Raw genomic sequence first — 20,418 nt, 5'->3', positions numbered from 1 at the left:
CCCAGGAAAAACACCCCCAATAGCTGACCTGGTTCGCATGTCACACTAAGCTATGGTAGATTATCACCATGGGTGCTTGCAGGGTGGCTTAGCATGATGTTTGAACCCAGTGTGGCTTTTCCATCATGGGCTGTTTTTCTCAAACAAGCCACCCTGAGAACCCATGGCTTGTAGTAGGGTTGTTTAGGGTGGCTTGTTTTCAGAGTAACTTGTCATGATGTCTGAACCCAGCAGGGTCGCTTCAGCATGGGTTGTTTAAAACAGCGAGAGAGACGCCTGGTAAAAGCAGCACCTCCGCCTCCGCCAGCCGCTTCTTGTGAACTCGCTAGTGCTGCCGCCATCCACGCTCCTGCTCCGCTGTCAGTGTCCGTCCCTTCACCAATACTGCATTGACGCTTGGCAATGTCCCTGTTGCATCGGCAGCCCCTTTTTTAAATGATCTTTACAGTCCTTAAAGATTGCAGAAATGGGTCTGTGTGTCTCCCCCCCCCCCTTTGGTCCTGCACAAGTGTGCACATTCGCAGGACCACAGCAAGGCATATTTTCCTGTTTTATTCACACGCTTCATTGATTGTTACATTGGCAAAGCAGAAATAAGCTCCACATACTCCCACAGTAATTACATCTGCAAGAAAAGCTCCCATCTCCTTCAGCTGCCCCTTTTAGATTTCATTGTCAAGGCAAGCTCCAAAGTAGAGTAGGAATTTTGACAGCTGGAATTTCAGCATGTTATATGATGGGGAATTTGGGAAGTGGCATTTCTAGACATTCAGGGGACATATCAGTGAGCTTGTACTAGCTGCTGTCATACTGATACAATTTAAGAATATAAACTGCTGTTCTCTGAATGTGCACACTTGCACAGGACCGAAGGGCGGGGGGGCGGGAATACTGCGTTGGCAAATTTGAAGGACTGAGTTTTAAAAAAAATACCAATCCCATTTGTGCAAATTTGAAGGGCTGAAAATCCTGATCCCATTTATGCTCATTTGAAGGACCGGGGAAAAAAGGGGTTATCAATGTTACAATTGCTCAGAAAAGGGATAGCAATTGGAGGGGGCAGGGGGAAGTTTCCCTCTGTAGGCAGTACAAGGTGCCAAGATTTTGCAACTTGTAGATGTGACAGCTGTGTAGCAATTGGGGTGGGGGAGCTCTTGTCCATCCAGACTGAGAATCTGAGAGGGGTTGTGCTGCAAAGGCAGCTGGGGTACGTGCCGGGAGCAGGCGGGATGACTGGGGGAAAGAAGCCACACCAAGACGCTGTGTGCCCGATTGTCTTGTTGAAGGTGTAGTGGGTTGTTCAGTGAACAACCAACCCATAGTGGCTTGTTCTCAGGGTGGCTTAGCGTGACGTGTGAACTCGCCCACTGTGTTGTCATCCCCGTCCCATCCCCGTCCCCCAGCTTCCAAGGCAGCAGGGTCCTTTTTAAAAATAAAAATCTATCTGTATGAAGGACAGATTACAAAATGGCAAGGCATTGCAGCATGAAAAGGTCATAAGCATGGTAAGGTTTGCTATTTGTGTTTCCTTTTAGATCTACAGCTCTCCTGGGAGGGGAGGGAGAAATATTTGCTTAGGCGCTGTCGGATAGATGCCCATGAAGACATTTAGGCAGCCACACAGCCCTCCATTTGGCAATAAACATGCTAGCCCCCTTTTTCCTCAGACAAAATTGTCCAGTTTTGAGTACTGAGCTAATATGATATCCACATCGCAGAAATGCTTATTTGGAGAAATGTGCCTAGAGCCCATACAACAACTGAGTAACCACTATACATTCATCCTGCTAAAATACCTGAAATGGCCCTTAATTTTAAATACAAAAATAATACCTGAGCCCAGGATGGCAAAGCCTGTGTTTCTGTACTGGCAGGAGTCACCTAAAGCCAAGAGCAAGAAGCTTTGAGACTTCATCTTGGAAGCAGATATAAATCTATGATAAATTTAACAAACACATCCTAGAGACTCTATGAAGCATGGTACAATTGTATAGAGAGAGTTGGAGACCTTCCTCAGCTACAATACTTGAAAATAAACCATGGGAAGTGGGAGCTCATCATCACGGAGAGGGAAAACCTTATGAATATTTCCCCCCTCCTAGAACTTCTCTGTTCACAGACATTGGGGATGGAACATGCTGGTGTGGTGTTTTTTTTAACATTGTGAAGCAACAAGTGGCACTCAATCCATTTTAGACTCCTTAGATCTTTACTAAATAGCTTCAGAGTCTGGTCGGTGACTGTAATAAAGATGGTGATGACTGAATAGCTTTTGTTATGCGGTCATCTAATTCTTTGTAAGGTTATTGTCATACAGAGGAAGGGGTTTTCTCTGGACTTTTTTGTATACGATAAAGTGACTGTGACTGTTATGAGGTTTGGTGCTATTGTCGCCCACCATGAACTAGTTTGACAATAAGGAGGCCTGTTGTGAGCTTATACATTTAAAACCCTATATGGTTCCGGCCCAGCCTATCTTAAGGAGCGCCTCCAGCAGCACCAGACAGGCCTCTTAACAAGATCAGCCTCGGATGGCCTTCTCTCTGTCCCATCAGCCAGGACAGCTAGACTGGTGGGGACGAGGGAGAGGGCCTTTTCTGTGGTGGCCCCCACTCTGTGGAACTCCCTCCCTAGGGAACTCCGTCATGCCCCCTCTTTAATGAGCTTCCGTCATGCATTAAAAACATGGCTGTTCAGGCAGGCATTTGGGGTGGGTTAGGGTATTTTAGAAAATGTTTTTATTGTAGAATTTTATTGTTTTATTGTATGTTGTACATCGCCCAGAGTGGCTGGGTGACCAGCCAGATGGGCGATTAATAAATTAAATAATAAATAAAATAAAATATCACATATGGGCAACCTACAGGCAGCACTCTTGGCTGTTTTCTGTGCGGCCTGCAGAGCCTCAGTGTCCTGCCAATGTTTCCCTGCCACCCAGTTAATCAGACATCACCTGGGCGATAGGGAAACAGATTGCTGTTTCTCTGCTGCTGCTAGGAGTGGGAAAACAGTGATCTAGATCAGGATCGGTGGGGGGTAACGGGCGAGGCTTTAACCTCCCAGTGATACCAGTGCAGAGATGCTATTAGCAGGGAGGCAATAGCAATCTTGATCAGGATTGCTGGGGGGAGGAAAGGGTTTAAACTCCCCTCCCCCCTGCAAGCCATTGCATCCCTTGGCCTTAGCAGGCAGGGAGGAGAGGTTTAAATCTCTCCATCCTTACGTGCTGAGTTGGGGAGAGAAGAGTGTGTGTGTGCAGACACACGTGCATGTATGCACAGACCCCAATCCACTGCCTGATGCTGCATGCAGCCTTCGGGGCCAAAAATGTTGCCCACCCTTGGCTTATATGGCGTTTGCTGTTTTGTACAGCCTTCACCATGCCATGTAATGTTATTTTTGTGGGGCGGGGGATGACAGAATGCACTCTTGCCACCGCCTCACCGTTGAAGTTTTAATTTTAGGTTTCAGCTTCCTGACAACATGTATCGACAGCTTTAAAATCCTGTTAAGAGGTTCTTTTGGAAAGAGCTTGGCCTGTATCATTGTTTTCATTTCCCTTTTTTCCTCAGGAGAAATTCCGGCAGCTAATTCCTCCTCTGGCTCAAATTGTTGTACTTGCAATTGCCAACCAGCATTGCAGGCCATTCTTCAAGAGCTTAAGACTATGAGAAAGATAATGCAGATTCAAGCAGGTATGATAGTCTGTCATTCCCCCACCCCACCCCCGCCATTCTTGAGGTATAATCTTCAGTCAGGAGATGGATTGCCTTACATACAGTTCATAATCTCTGTGCATTTCATGAAAGTTCGCAGTGTTGGTGCCCAAGAAGGGCAGGTGCCCAACTGATATGGATGATCCCATTTATTAAAGCAAGTTCATTGGTCAGGGAATAGGTTTGTGTGTTGTACGGCCTGAACATTTCTACTTGAATAGTTCTATGCAGGTTGAAAGCATCCTATCCTACCAGTATTGTTGAGTCAATAAATTATTCTGACTATTTGGACCACCTCAGCTTTTTTGTTTGTTTCTATTCCTTAAAAGAAAATATCTAAACTTGCACACAATATGTTGGTGCTTGAAGAAACACATGGACAGATTTCTGATGTTTGGCACATCTATCACCTTTCATCGTTATCTCCTCAATCTGCAAATGGCCAGTATGTTGGGAGCTCTGAGGTTAAGATGGTGAGAAGGCAAACCATATGCAGTATATTGGATGCTTTCAGCCAAGACTGATGAAAAATGCCGAGTGGAGAAAAGTGGAGTACACTGACAGCTTTCAAATATTTCAAAGAGCATCAGAAACAGCTCTACTAAGGATAAGGATAGAAGCAGCACTTTTAGAAGCAGGAAGTGAGATTTAGGTTAAATATTAGGAGAAAAATAACAGTCAAAGAAACTGCTTAAGAGCAGCAGTGTATAGGCTAGATGAGCATCTGTTGGAGATGCTTCAAATAAAAGGCTGGTTCACACATGATTGTGTATTGCTTGATTTTTGCATAACTTGACACCCTACACTTGATGAAAGCCAGCTGTGTGTGTGAACTAGCTCTACCGGAAAGCATTCTGTTTGAGGAGACAAGAAAGTTTGGTCCGTGATGTTAGCTCTGTGGTATTCATCCAAGCAAGTCATCACACTGTTGCAATTATCAAGAGACGAATATGCATGTGTGAAGCAACCCTTAGCTTAGGACATCTCTCCATCAAAATGGGGTGTTTAAAGTGTGCCTCAAAATTGTTTATTTCCACACTAGCTAGAAAGCTGAAGCTTAGTATATAGGTAATTCAAAGCACCCTGATTGCTTAAAAAATGTCTAAAAGGACAGCGAGTTTCACATGTAATGATCACACTTGGAATATGATGTAACCATGATAACAAAAGTTAGCATTCACAAAACAAGTCAAGCTGAATTTGGGATTAAATGGCAGGGGTGATCAATTTCTTCAGCCTGGCATGGGGTTGGAGGAGACTGATCCTCCTTTGCTTGGGGATTGGACACCCCTGACCATCTGTGCTCATTTTCCCCATCTTCAAACCTTGACTGAAGAGGATCTGGCCCTCTCTGCTGAAGAATCCTCTTAAATCTAAAGAAGGGGACATGCCAGAAGCTCTGCAATAACATGGAAGCTGCTGGGGCATCCTATCTTTTTAGTGCTGAGATGAGCACCAGCCAGCTGGGAAGGAAACCAAAGAGCAGTTGCCTTTGACAGCTCTCAGGCTTCTCTCCTATGCTGGAACAAAAAGTCAGCCCAGAGGCCTGTGCATCATCATAGAACTTGCTCAGGAGGTAGCACAGTGTATGCGCAACATGGCATGCCTGAGAATCACATTCCACTTCTGAGCTAGCTGCCCACTCTTTGGCATTTCCAGTTCTGAAGGGAGCGCATGGCCTTCTTATCAAGGGCTTCTGGAGTGTCTCTTCACCTTCAGTGTTGGGAAGACAGAGGGACAGCTGACTAGCTTAAAAATAGTGTCTTGTACACAGTTGGTGGTTCAAGCAGAGTACAAGTGTCACCTCTAGGCTGGTAGGGGGTGGGATGGAAACTGATTGGAGAGCCAGCTTGTCATCTCTGGACTGTAGTAACTGCTATCATAGATACATGTTCATCAATGGACTTACAGGTTTTTCTTTCTTCAGTTGCTGCTCAGAACAGACAGCAGCCTCCAGTTCCTGTGGTTTGTGCACAGAAATCAACCATGTCAAGAAAGAGAAATAAAAAGAAAAAATTATCCCCAAAGACTATTGAACCTCTTACTGTGAATAAGAAGCCCAATACTGTAGAGAATGAAAAAAAGCTACTAGCAAATTCTGAAAGGTCAAGTGTGGAAGCCGCTGAATCCTCCTTGAAATTGGAACCACAGGTTTCAGGATTTGGCATCATCCTTGAATCTTCATCTTCAGATGTAAGTTGACCAGGTGTAATAAATTATAGGGAATATTCGGTTGCTGGAAAAACAGATCCTGACTGCAGTGCAGGCCTAATGTCATAGTGCAGCAAGTTTTAGGATTAGGTTGTAATGTTGTTTTCTCAAGGGATCTTAATCTTAAATCTGCAGATCATAACATCACCCATATACTGGTTTTTCAGGAAGTTTTATGTGCAGGAACTCGCAGGAATTGAATATGTATTTATTATTTATTACATTTGTATACTGCCCAATAGCCGAAGTATAGCCATATACCTCTGAGGCTATCATTCCAAAAACACTTCCATTGAGTCTAACATTGAATAAGCCTTGGTCATTTTATTCACAGTCACATTGGGAAGCCATGGGATAATAGCAGGAATTATTTTGTGGTTTTGTGGTCTTGTAAATGTGCTCTAGAGAACCTAAGATTTGGTGTTAAAGTGCTAAGATGATGATGTCACCTCCTGCTCAAAAAAGCAAAGATGCCATGGTGGGACAGGGTTTTTTTAGTAGTTCCAAAAGGCTATCAGTTATCTGTTGATCTTGAAAACCAGTTTCTCGTTTTCTTTGATCAGTTTAGTGTGATTGGCTCTTTTTTTAAAAAAAAAGTACATCTGTCCCACCGCAGCTGCTGTTTATATAGTGCCATCGATGTACATGGATAAGGTACCTGCCCCAAATAATTTGTAATATACACTTCAACAGTGGGGAATATGACAAAAGGGGAGATGAGAAAAAGGGAGGAAAGGGCAAACATAACAAGAGATTACTGTGAGCAAATGCGGCAACATGTACTTACATTCAGTCATGGATGACGAGTAGGATTAAGCCATAGATTTCATAGAGAAAGTGGGCTTTGTTAGCATGGCTGCAGTCGCCAAGTTAATACCAAGGGTGAGATTACAGAATTGAAGGGTTGATTTGCCATATCTCTATTCACATGAATCTTTGAAACAAAGCTTGCAAGAGTGAGGATTTTTTCTGCAATAGTTTGAAGCAGTTCTCTTTCTGGGAAGGATCTCTCAGATAGCTGTTCTTTCCTCTGCCACCTTTCCTTTTCTTCCTTTTTGTAAAATACATCCATTCTTTTCCGATAGTACTAGAATGGTTTGCTCTGTCTTATCCCTACTGTAGATAATGATGGAATGAGTAGCTGTTCTGAAGGCTAACTGAATGTCACTTTATCCTGTGCAACCTCATGGTTATAGGTTATTGGTAACTGCGGCCCTGTAGAAGCACCATCATAAAGCTCTGTTGGATCTCTTTAATAATAAGATAATGGGATTTCCTGGGTAGCAGAGTAAAGCCAGCTTGTCTGCTACCCAGAAGTACAATAACTTGTCAGTTGGGAGTTGTGCCAATCACTAGTTGTGCCATTGCTGTTTAATCTTAACCATGGGATTGAACTGCCCAGTTTTATGCTCTCCCATTGCACAAAGACAGCATGAGCTTCCCACGGGGTCTTTGAAGGTGGGTTTTGTACATGGGCTGGAATTTGCAATGTCAAAATATATAGCTGGGATTTAGAAAGGGTGCATTTGGCATTTTTTCGTTTTGAATTAGATGTTTGTAGAATTAATATCTGGAGAGCAAGAGGGTGGCCAGTTGGCTTTGTTAGCGCTTCAGGTGGATGATGTCTGAAAGTTCACTGATGAGTAAGCTGATCATTAATTTCTTCAACATATCTTTTTAATTTTGAGAAGACAGTTTCCAATTTCCTAAGTACAGCAAGCTCAGAGAACATAATTAAATTCTGTATCAATGATCACAAATGAAAGGAATTCTGTAGATAATATTGTACCTTTCTAGAAGTGCAAACTAATAATAAAAAAGAGCAGTCATGATAATTCAGTTACACAGATGTGAGCTACACCGGTAATTAGATTAGTGTGTCATACCACAGACTCTATGTAATGATTCATAGTAACTGGTTAAATGCTTTTCTGTGGTTCTTATACCATAATTATAATTATGGCTAGAAACATTTGTGCTAGGAGACGATTAGTAACTGCTCCTTCAGTTTTATAACTAATTCTATAATTTTGACTTGTTTTTAGATCGCCCTTCAGGTTTTCTTATGTTTTTCAACATGCAGACTCAGTTTTGTACCAGGTTTGTTTGTGTTTTAATCCCACCCAAGGTTTTGGGGTTCTTGATGGATGCAAAGCTGAATCAAAGAAAATTTGGGGCATGGGGGACAAGTTTTGATTTATAGAGGGACTGCATTGTTAAGGAGCCTCTCATTGCTTGACTATTAACTCCGTGGTTAACTCGTAGCTTCACTGAACTCAGGTGGAGCTGTAGTTAATTCTAGATCTTTTACAGGATGTTTCAGTAATTTAACCCATCATCCCTTAGGCCAATTATTTAAAAATGTTCAAGTTTTTATGTGTTTAACCATAATGTTTTTCAAAGAAAATGATCTGAGTTTGTATATAATGTGTCTTAAACATTTTAAAAACCTAGATTCAGAATTTACTTTGAAGTGAATTAAATTTTATCTCTGACTGGGGGATAGAACGTGTTGTTGTTAGAGGCAGGAGACCTAGGTTCAAATTCCCACTAAGCCATAAAGCTCACTGGGTGGTCTTGGGCAAATCACTACATCTCATTTGTTTCTTAACAAACAAACAACCCTCTCCCCCCCCCCTTTTCTATATGGAAAAGAAAAATGCCTCCTTGATAGCAAGCACCTTCATGCATGTGAAAGATTACAGCCATTGTGGAAAATGATAAAAATAAATCCATTTGTATTGTGGCTTGACAGGTGCTGGTGACTGTAGAAGGGGCTGCTTTTCAGAAGTAAAATTAAAAAGGTCCGTTGCATGTAAGGATTTGCCAGCACGCTTGTGGAATGATCATGGTTTCAGTAGGTCCTGAAATGCAAGCCAGTCATAACTGTTTTTATCATATAGTCTCTAGTTTGTTCTTGAATTGTAAATCTGTAGAGTGTATGTATTATTCATGCAAATATTAGTTATTTACAATGGGCAGAATCCATTTACAATGGGCAGAATCCAACAGGGCGCGTATGCCCTCGCCAATTTTCTTGTGCCCCACAGATTCTGTTGCGTGAGTGATGGGTCCCACCAATTCCATTGTGCAAGTGGGACCCCCCACTTGCACAACATAGAATTAATGATTCCCAGAGGAATTCCCCAAAATGAGTGGAAACGCTTATTTCTCAATCAAGACAGGTCAACGGAGTGCCCTTATGTGAGCTCCGCTGTCCTGACCTGTTCCACAAACAAGAGTTTTTGGTTGTTTCTGGTTGTCCCCAGAAGCACTAAATCTTCATTCTACAATCAGTGGGCACCACTTGTGGATGGGAATTGGCGGGGTGCAAGAGAATTGGCAGAGGCGTAACCATCCCGTTGGGTTCTGGCCAGTGTTATTTTTCAGTACATCCGTTTGTGAAAGTTATCTATGATTTCTTCTTGGTTTAGTGCAGGGTGGTTTTACTGAAGCCCAGCAAATTCCTCGACTTCAGGAGTTCCATTACTGCAGATTCTTTGAAGTATTTGTTAGGATTTCCCATGATTCTAACTTGCCCTCTTCTTCTTAAAAATGTGTCTAGCACTCACTTTTATAGATGTAATGTTGAATATGGGATAGCAAGAATGCCAAAGGATTGGAAACAAAAAAAGTAAATGAAGGAAGATTTCTGAATTAAACGGGGGGGGGGGCACAGCCCCACAGAGGCCCCTATTGCTCACTGAATTCAGTTTTTTTTAAAGGCCCTTTTAAGGCTCTGTAGCCACTATGGAGCAACAAAAGGGTCAACATTAGCTTGCAAATGAGCTAACTTTGACCCTTTTGGCATTCCATAGCCACTATGGATGCCACTTTTAATTCTTTTAATTCTTTTTGGCATCTTTGTGGCGGGCAGGGGGCAGCCTGCAGGAGGGGTCCGGGTGCAAAAATACCCCCTGAATCTCCCATAGGTACCACACCTGGAATATAGGATAAGGCTGCACATCTACTATTCTGTACGTGACTCTCCTTGGTATCAGTAAGATTTTCATTTGTGTAAATATGCATAGTATTAAAATGAAAGCTGAGTTTCAGCTCTTATGATTTTTCAGCTTTGTTTATTAAGATTGTTCCTGCACTTTTCAGGATAACAAATTGGTATGCCTCACATCCATAAAACCAACACTTTATATATTAAATAGCAAACTTAATTCTGCAAGTGTGAATCCTTATGTAGCCAAAACAGCACCATTCATGCACAAGAAGGGAAATATCAGCAGGTTGCGGGGAGCAAAAGTACAAAAAAGTTTTAAAAAACAACAAACCTCTAATAGGGAACCTAACACACCCCACTGAGGACTAAGCATTCTTCATGGGCATGGAATGCTAACTCATTATCGGAAGAGCAGAAAATGTAAACCCAGAGGGGAGGGCGAATGAAATGGAGTGCTTTGAAATCTGAACAGGAACACGCCACACTTCAACATTTTGTTGTAGGTCCTGCTTGTTCAATTTATATTCATTACATGTTCACTAAAACACCTAAATTAGCCACAGCTCTCTGACTCTTGATTTGTTACCAGGGTGACCTTCAGATTTGAATTAAGTAACCCTCCCTTGTTTTGAAACTCTCCATTGTAATGAATACAGATGCCTATTCATGCAAGATACTATGGTAATTGCCATTGTAATTGGCATTTATATACCGCTTTTTGAGCTTTCGCATTGTTTTGTATACATTACCTTATTAATCCTAACGTTAGCCCTGTAAGGTAGGTCAGTATTATTATTCCCATATTTCAGGTGATGTGGGATGTGAGAGAGTGGCCACTCAGTGAGCTCATGGTAGAGGTGAGGTTGAACTAGGGATTAGGAGTACAGGTGGATCGTTATTCACGCTTTTAAAAAAGTATGCTTAAATGGGCCATTTTTATTGTGAAGTAAAATTAGCTGCAGGGCCCCAGTCAGGACCATGTTTCCAGTTCTAATTGGGGTCCCGCACCAGTTTCCTTTTGAAAATCCCCCTGGTCCTGCTGTGTGTCCATAAGAGTGCTGTTTACTGCAAATAGACACAGAGTTTCAGTAGGAAACTTGCGGGACCCTAATCAGGATCAGGTGCAAGTTCTAGATCAGGGCCCCGTGGTTTCTTCAGAATAAAAGTTGTCTGTTTTAAACATGGTCCACAGATTTGCTCTAACCGAGTAACAGTGTAAGCCTATGCATATTTATTCGGAAATAAGCCCTATGGTGGTCACTGCGGTTTACCTAGGTAAATGTGCATAGGATTGCAGCCTGATGGTATTTACCTTTTGTGATGAGGAACCAGTTGAGTACTGTACTTCTGTGTAAATGTTCTGTTCGTTTTCTGTGCAAAGTAAATAAATATGTAGAAATGGCAAAGGAGATCTATTTTAATCAATAAAATCATTCCGAAATGCTTAGGATTAAATCTAATTTGCTGCCCGCTAATTTTAGCATAACAAAAGTTTTGGCAATTCTCTCATTTGTGTTAATTATGTACACCATTGCCTTGATTATTTTATGTTAACAAACTGTATTTGGCTATAAATCATACTTGGAGATGTCCATGTGAAGCTCAATTGGGTACTGATTGCTTGCAATTGATGGATAATTCGCTACTGAAGGAATCTGGAATAAATCAGCATTTTATTTTCAAGTTATGTGACTGGGGTACAGACTGATTCATTTATAAAATACACACACATTGAATCTACAAATAACATTAATTGGATCTCTAATTGAAGCTAAGGAATGCCCTGTGAAGAGCCCTTGTTGAACAAACATTTCTACATTTTCTAGTACAGAAATACTGGGTTTTCTACTGGGTAAATTCAGGGTCATGTTTTCCCTGTGATTATTGCTGTTATTGTGTAATAGTTTGATCATTGGAAACTTGCACTGTGGGCCAGTCATTATACAGGACATGCCCTTTTTTTAATGCTCAACTAACATTAATCAGTGAGCGAGAGAAAATTTCACAGGTGTACAAGGAGGGAAGCTTAACATCCAAATCAACCATGAAGCTGAATTGCAAATAAAATGTCACACACATTTTGAAGATGCCTCTACTTTTATTATTAAGTGTAGGAAACAATGACCTGATTTGTACATAATGCTTATTGTCATCCATGGTTAATCCATAACGTTTATTTAACCCGTGATTAATCCAGACTTTGTTGCCTTGTCTAGCAGACAGATCAAACAACGCATGGTTTGTTTCCTCAATCCCTGAGTTTGTTTCCCTCCTTCTTCACCTGTTCCCTCCCTATATCCCAAATGCCTTTGCAGCATTAGTACTGGCATGTAGGGTAGCTGGTGTTTTTGACCAGCCATCACTATAGCCTGGCGAAAGAACCCATGGTTCTGGGTTCACATGTAACAACAACCCATGGTTTAAACAACCCAGAGTTCACAACCCAATAATAAACCGTGGGTTCTTTTTCTGGGCTTTCATGGTTAAAAAAACTGCATGGTTTGCTAGTGTGGCTGTGTTCACACATCATGACAACCCAGAATTCAACGAACCACGGGTTAAATAAACTGCGGATTAGGGTTATGTATGAATGAGATCTGTGTGTTGAGGGTGGGTAAGAGGGCTGCTCTGTGGACATGAACGTTTTATTCTCAATTCTGCCACATCTGTTCATGTTGACCAAGGGCACATCTCGTATGGCAGGCAAGCTTTTAGTTTGGGTTTTTTATTTTGAAAAAGTGAGCACATCTGAGTTCATAGAATGCAACCTGAATAGATAACCTAGCTATCAATAGATACATATATAGAAAGAATATTGTTGTCTTACTATACTAACAAGATTATTTTAATTTACTAATTAGTCTGTTCTGTTTTTAATCTGCTTGTGTGTTAAACTGCTGTTCCCTAGTCCCAAGATCTAGAAATAGGACAGGATGGAAACTGAAATAATTGCTTTCATTTCCTACCAAATTTGCACACATGCTTAAAAGATCAATTTGCCTCAGTTGGTTAAATTTGCTGTTGATAAGTAGGCTGAGATATAGCCTCCAAAGCAATTATTGAAAGATTCCAAATAGCCTTCTGTAAGATACTTCTACAGGGAGAGGCTATTTATTGTGGTGCCAGGAGAGTGAGAGCTAGTAGAAGCTTTCTCTGCGTATATGGTGTTTTCTTTGCTGACAATAGAAAGGGAAAGTATACCTTGTACTTGTAGAGCTCAACTGGCAGTGGGAGGAATTATGGCTTTAAACTGTTTGTATATAGTGCTAAGAAGTGGTTCTTGTCTGTTGCCTGCAAGAGCTGTAACCATACTAACTGGTGAATGAGGGAGAGGGCCTAGCCTATGAGGCCAGTGAAAAGTTGGTTTCGCTGGGGGAAAAGTTCCCATAAGTCCTTGGGGCAGGAGGAATTGTGTGCTGTTGGCGGGGGGCCTGGTTAGGTCAATAGGAAAGAAGCCTGCTTATAGGAGAGCTGTGAGAAGTAGGAAGGCAGACACCTGAAAGGAACAATCCTTATGAGTTGTGTCTGAATAAAACTGAAATAATTATATATCTTTTGGTTTAAACCAGCCTTCCCCAGCCTGGTGCCCTCCAGATGTTTTGAACTAAACTCCCAGAATTCATGACCATTGGCCATGCTGACTGGGGCTGATGGGTGCTGAAGTCTAAAACATCTGGAGGGCACGAGGTTTGGGGTGGCTGGTTTAAATTAACATGCAATTCTTGAGGCTAGCAGTGGCAGTGATACATTGAGGGGTGTGTATATGAGTCTGTTTGTTAGATACCTGTTTTGAGGTGGGGTTGAGCAGAAAGATTTTTGGCCATTAGTATTAAGAAGGGTGATAAGACCTCACTAAATTGTGAAGACAATTTTCCTTGAGTTCAGTTCTTAAAGTGTTGGTAATGAAAGACACAGACTTTCACAGCGCTCTCTTTCTGTGTGTGTGTGTGTGTGAGAGAGAGAGAGAGAGAGAGAGAGAGAGAGAGAGATTTGATTGTTTTTGGGCGTACCTCTTTTTATTTCCAAGAATAAAAGAAGTCTGAAATGTAATTTGTCATTTGCTTTAAGTCATGTTATTTTTTCAGGTAGCCTCAATATCTTTTCAGATTGTGTGTGTGTGTGTGGGGGGGTCTTTTAAAAAAGGAAATGTTATTTGAGTATTTTTTATCACGTTATGGTGAGGACTAGAAATAAACGTACACCTTTTTCTCAGTCTTTGCTAATATATTTCCCCAGTGCGTTGAACACCCGTTTATCATACTGATTCATGTTAGATCTACTCTATCTTCATTTTTTTTAATTGAGATAACAAGCCCCCAAAAGAAAAAGCACAATTAATTTTTCTTAGACAAAAGGGTGTAATTGAGATGCTGATGAAATCAACTAACACACAGGACACTGTTTCTAATCAAAGTTCTATATATGGTGCAAGCACCTGTCATTCTCACCTTCAGAACCTCCTATTGCATTCTTATTAGTATGTGCTAATATACTTGATTTCTTAAACTTGCCCACCTTTTCTACACTTTGAAAAAGTCCATACTGTCATCAAAACTTGTAAATGAACTAGTGATGGATGCAAAAATAAGTTGCATTGTGAAGTTGACAAATGCAGAATAGCACAAATGCAGTCATTTTGCCAAGTCTTATTCTGGAATCTGACAATACAAGAAACTTCTAGTAAGCTGTTATATGTGATTTTTAAATTGTTATTCCTAAATTAATAAATTTGAATGCCAGTCATTAAAAGATTCTGTTTCTGTCAACCAAAAAAACTGATTCCAAAATGTTCTTAGGTCTTGCCTTTGGCAGTTATTGTGAGTTTCTCAGCTGCATTTTCAGTTGGGTATTGGAGGTAAAAAGGACTTGCTCATGCAACATGTAATTAACTTAAGGAATTCTTTAGCACAAGGCGTGGTGATAAGCACAAGCTTAGATGGCTTTAAAGGGAGATTAGCCAAATGTATGGAGGATAGGACTATCAATAGCTGTTAGTCATAATGGATAAATGGAACCTCCATGTTCCAAGGCAGCTCAGGGCTTCTGCTTTCCTAAACAACCCAGGAATGTCCGTTGAGTTAACTCCAGGTTCTTTAACCCCTAAACAACCCAGAGTTTCTGGGTTTGGAAATCATGATCACAACCCAGGAACAAGGTGTTCCTAGATTGTTTAGGAAAGCCTAAGTGACAAGCATGTGGGAGGCAACATGCTTGCTTGCTGCCACAATTAACTATGGTTTAAACAACCCAGAGTTAGCTGTTACATCAGTATGTCTCTGAATATCAAATGGAGTGAACAGGCAGTGAGGAAGGCTGCTGCCTTCATGTCCTGCTTATGAGCTTCCCAGCGATATGTGGCAGGCGGCTGTTGGATTACATGGGTATAATGCAACAAGGCAATATTACATTCTTGTGATCTTATTTTTCTTTCCTTATATTACTTTTAGTGCAAACTCATAGATGTCTACTGAGAAGTAAGCCCCATTCAATTCAGTGGGACTTACTCCTAGATAAATGTGTAGAAGTCTTAGGTTTCATTTATAGTCCAAGAAATCTGGGTACAACATGTAATTATAGCAATTTATTATTCTGAGATTGAAATGTGTCACCACGTGCAAGATTTGCAGCCATAGTAATTATATTTCAAATTCCTAATAGGCAGTATCAAATTGTTAAGAACTGGTGCTGTAAAAAGACTAAATAAATATTACAGAATTGTAGTTGCCAGCGTTAAATGTAGTTATGAAGCTAGCTGCCTGGGCTTTTTCCAGCTCTAGTAATTAACATTTAGTAACTACAGTAATGTGTGGACCAAATAATGGATGTAATATTTTTTATTTGCATTTTGTTATGCTCAGTTGATAACTTTTATTCCAATGAAACAGACATATATCCTTGTGTCAGGAAAGCCTAGTGTATATATGTTGATGCAAATAAATTCTCATTGACTTTCAGTTTTGCACAAAATCGTTATGAAGAAAGTGCTAATAACACATTTATATTCTTTTGGTAGCCAGAAGTACAACTTGCTGAAGGCTTTGACGTCTTTATGCCTAAATCACAACTGGACTCTATATTAGCAAATTACACTCGCTCAGGAAGCCTGCTATTTCGAAAGCTGGTGTGTGCATTTTTTGATGATAAGACCTTGGCCAACTCTTTACCCAATGGCAAGAGGAAAAGAGGTCTCAATGACAACCGAAAAGGACTAGACCAAAATATTGTGGGTGCAATAAAAGGTATTATTTTGTTTCATTTTAATCTATGTTTTTTAAATGTCATCTAGTGATTACACTGTATCACATTTTGGGACTGGGTAAAAACATATTGGTGAACTTTATGTCTTTTTCACTAAGCTAAACTGCAAACCTGTCCTCAATTACGTTGTCTGGAAATCTGATCTGAATCAACAGCTCTACACATGGTAAAACTGTTCCTGGACCCCACCTCTTCCAATTGTAGCTTAGGGAATACATGTTTGTATCACTACACATGCTGCATAGTGCAGGGGTGGGCAGACGTCAGGCATATGGGATCAGCTTTGTTTACTCGAACTGTGAGATCCACTGTGGAGCCTGGTGTGTGTTGTTTTCTATATGAAGAAGAAGCAAGACTTACTGGTTCTTTATAGAAACAACTTTATTAATGAACAAGTAAAGAGTTCAGTTACTGCCCTGCATGGAGCTCTCTCTCCGCCTCTGTAGCTTGCCATGCTTTGTCTTCTGACTAGTCTAAACCAGTTCCTTGTCTTAAAGAGACAGTGTACTATTCCCAGATCTCCCTCTTTTATAAAATAAAAATGCTATTAACTTTAATTAAAAAATATCAACTTTGTTCAATAAGTCTTTCTGGTGCTCTGCATATTCTGTTTGACCTATGTGGAGCCATTTCAGGCTCTTCTGCAAAAATAGTAGGATTACATTTTTTTTGTTCTTCCATCCTGCCTTCTGACACACTTTCCTGATTCACTTAATTTGTAGCTTCCTCCTGCATCCAGTCTTCTTCTCCTGACTCAGGAACAAGTTGCAAATATCTCGTTATGATGATATGAGTGTCCATCTTGAGTCTGTATTTCCTAAGATCTTGGTGCCACCTCACATAATACACATGCTTTCTGAGCCCAGGAGTTACCATTGAAAATTGAATCCAGTATCATTTGGATTCAATGCCTGCACAAACCTAGATTCTTTATCATAGCATAATTTTTGTTTAAGCTTATTCATACACTCTTATGCCTGTAGAGAGCAGCATCAGGCTCTTGACCTGGTTCTGTCAGTTCTGGTAACTGAGGTCACAGCTTTCAGTTAAACAACAGTTCAGCGGGTGATAAACCATGTGCTAATGGGGCTGATCTGTAATTCAGAATGGCTAAATAGGGGTCCCCACCTGAGGCATTAGCTTTCTTCAATAAGTGTTTTATGATTTTGACCCATTTTCCACAAGCCCATTAGACTATGGATAACCTGGGCTAGATGTTATGTTCCAAAATTCAAACAGCCTCGCAAATGTTTTAAATTCATGCCCTGAAAATTGAGGGCCATTGTCAGCCGTAACTGGGCAAGGTATCCCATGTCGGGAAAAAGTGGATGTAAAGTTCTGAATAACCTGTGACACAGCTGTGCCATTCAGTAAGGCAATTTCAGAGTAGTGCGAGAAATAATCTAGAGCTAACTGTTAATCTTTGCCTGCCAGGGTAAATAAATCAATCCCCACTTTATGCCATGGCTCTTGTATTTCATCATCTATCCACATAGGCTCTTTCTTATTCTTAGGCTGATATGTCTGGCATGTATCACACTTATGAACCACATTTTCTATTGCAGTACTCATACCTGGCCAATATAAAACCTCCCGAGCCCTCCTTTTGCATTTTTCATTGCCCAGATGACCTTCATGTATTTTTTCAATCATATCTGTTCTTAGTTTTGTAGGGACCACTATCCTCTGACCCTTGAACAAAATACTGTCTATTACAGATAGCTCTGAGCAAATTGATAATATGGAGCAGGGCGATCATGAACTGGCCAACCATAGGTGATGGCTTTTATAACTTTCAGCAATACCTCATCCTGTGCAGTAGTCACAACAGATTTTTGCCACATCTCATTTGAGACTGGGTAATTTTGTCATATCTCATTGACACGCACAATATCCATTTCTAGTTCATCATCATCCACATTTATATCAACTGTTCTGGACAGAGTGTCTGCAACTACCAGGTCCTTACCAGATTTGTGTTCCAGTTGCAAATCATACAGTTGTAGCTGAAAGAAAAGTCTCTGAAGCCTAGGAGGTATGTCAGCTAGTCCTTTTCTTGCAGTATTTACCAAAGACTTGTGGTCCGTTTCAGCCTCAACTGATCTTCCACCAAGTAGAGCCTGGTGCAAAAGAAATACACTTAGAGGGGCTTCCAGACAAGGCTTTTATTGTGCAGTCACCCTCCTTCAAACATGGAATTTTACAGAGGGAGAGGGGTTCCGACAACATCATTTTCCATTCCGAGTTACTCCAGCTTTTTTTTCAGCAGTATAATTTAATGGGAGATGGAGGCAGTCATTTTGCCTTTTGTTGTTGCTATTGTTAATCAATTAGGAGTCAGAAATTCTTGCCGATCTACTGTGAATCTCCCAGAGATCTACCAGTAGATCCCGATCTACCTTCTGCCCACACCTTGTGGACATTACACAAATATCACTACACACAGAAAGCTAGTATGTCAGAGAGAATGTTAAACTAGACCCATTCTTCATATTTCATTTTCTGTATGCAGGAACATTTTTTTTTTATGGAGGAGCATTTAAATATTCAATTCCTTACCTGCAGTTTGAAATAGTACAGTGCTGTACAACAAGATGTCTGTTTACACGGGGCCCCAAAACAGGAGAGAAAATTTTCTCAGGTGCCTGATTTTTTTTTAATTATGCCCAGTATGTTTGGAGCATTTAAGACATAAGAACCATTGGAAGGATTCTTTACAACACATTTGGAGAAAGATAAGTAGCCTCTGAGGAAGGAAAGTTCTTTCTGAAACACGCTAGGCATAATAAAGAGTTTTTTCAGGCACCTGAGACTATTTTCTCTTCTGTTTTGGGATATATAAGTGCTTTCCCCTTTTGATGTTTCCTTGTTTACACTGGGCCTCAGTCCCACTGAGGTTTTTTGATGTAGTGCTTGCAGATCAGCATTGAAGAAAACTTAGTATGCAGCTCTATGTGATGAGCGTTTGTTTTGTAAGAAAATTATTAAAAGCTGTGTTCAGTAAGAATGGGGGTGTTGAGATATTACTGAGGGTCAGTGAAATAACATTAGTTTTATACTTGGAGATTAGGGAAGCATGTTACGCATTTTGATGAGTTCTGTTCTCTAGTCCCCATTCCTTTTAAAGTTCTTTCTACAAATTATTTCCCCCACAACATCCTGGATCCATTAGGATGCAGCAGTGATGATGATGGGAATCAGGGCCAAATGTATTGCTGGCTGTGACAGTCTCCATGCAAAACCTAAGGGTATAGGGACCATTGACTACATTCTGAAGCCACACAGCTCTGACCCATATGCATCCTTTGTCTGCCTTCTCACAAAGCCATTTATTTAGATAGACACAGAGTCAGGTACTCATCTCTTGTCCCACAGTTCTTGCAAGTGAAGACTGGTGTGGAACCAGTTTGTTCTTCATGTATAGCTGGGATTGTGGCCATTGCTGCCCTTGTTCTGAGATCCGATGAATCTTTCAATGAGTCTAGTAAAGGAAACAGGAAAGTGTGCTCGCCACACAGTGTACTGGATAATTATGCTTCAGCTGGAGTCTAGATCTGACAGGAGTGCCACGCTGTCGCATATTTGCCTTAGCTGTTAATCTAATGTTAGCTGTTGCTTTTGACTAGAAAGACAGATTTTGAGTGAGTGAGTTTAAGTGTAGACAATTTCACCTAGTGGTGTGAATCTGTGTCAAATGTGGGGCTACCAGCCTCACATTTCAGAATGCTGATGTTGTCCGAAAAGTTGTGAAAGCAGCCGTCTTTGGGGTTCTTTAAAAATACATACGAGCAAGATTGTAACACTACTCCTTTCTTGGTAGGAAGAAGGGCTCAAACTGGTTGAGTAAATAAAAAAAATACATAATGGAATTTAAAACTCCAGTACAATTCTCAGATACTAAACTCTCTCTGAATCAGAATTTTCAGCTACATCCAGCAGCTGATAGTATTGGGGTGGTACTGCTAGGCACTGTTACAGTAAGAGGACTCTCTTTATTGTCTTTATGGCACCACACAAGTGATATTGCTTGGAGGACCCTGCTATGCTTGATAGGGGATTCCTCTCCTATAAGCGAACAGCAAGTGGAACTTCACTCTGCCTGGTTCCATTTACACATTTTGCCTTTGAAGTGCTGTTCTACAAGATACTATAGATCTGTTTATTCCTTGTGGTGGCTCAGCCAGTGTGGGATCTCTTTAAGAATGACAAGATGCTGCTTACATCATTCCCATAAGAGGTTCCTGTACTGACCCTTCCAGATTTTTTTAAATTCTATTT

General features: G+C 40.9%; 1 protein-coding gene and 1 pseudogene across 7 annotated transcripts in view; one reads left to right on the top strand and one right to left on the bottom strand.

The window, feature by feature from the left end:
• BEND7 (BEN domain containing 7) overlaps positions 1-20,418 on the top strand; it is an 89,294-nt gene that overhangs the window by 42,050 nt on the left and 26,826 nt on the right. For all 6 annotated transcript variants that reach the window (XR_014784545.1, XR_014784543.1, XR_014784544.1 and 3 more), the window contains 3 exons: positions 3,573-3,695; positions 5,644-5,909; positions 15,896-16,121. Coding sequence is in view for 3 of the 6 variants with exons in the window: in XM_084811626.1 (XP_084667752.1) it covers positions 3,573-3,695; positions 5,644-5,909; positions 15,896-16,121 (615 nt within the window). In the remaining 3 variants the exon portion in view is untranslated. The remainder of the gene's footprint in view (positions 1-3,572; positions 3,696-5,643; positions 5,910-15,895; positions 16,122-20,418) is intronic.
• The window catches only part of LOC146340213 (protein CFDP2 pseudogene), a 28,606-nt pseudogene continuing 24,216 nt past the window's right edge, over positions 16,029-20,418 (bottom strand). Inside the window, exon 2 of the transcript XR_014784542.1 lies at positions 16,029-18,260. The product of XR_014784542.1 is annotated as a protein CFDP2 pseudogene (transcript). The remainder of the gene's footprint in view (positions 18,261-20,418) is intronic.

Source organism: Heloderma suspectum, chromosome 7, assembly GCF_057233095.1.
Source record: "Heloderma suspectum isolate Gila_16-S chromosome 7, 16-S_ref, whole genome shotgun sequence".
Taxonomy (NCBI): Eukaryota; Metazoa; Chordata; class Lepidosauria; order Squamata; family Helodermatidae; genus Heloderma; species Heloderma suspectum.
Note: the sequence above shows the minus strand (reverse complement) of the source record. Positions and strands in the feature narration are given on the sequence as shown.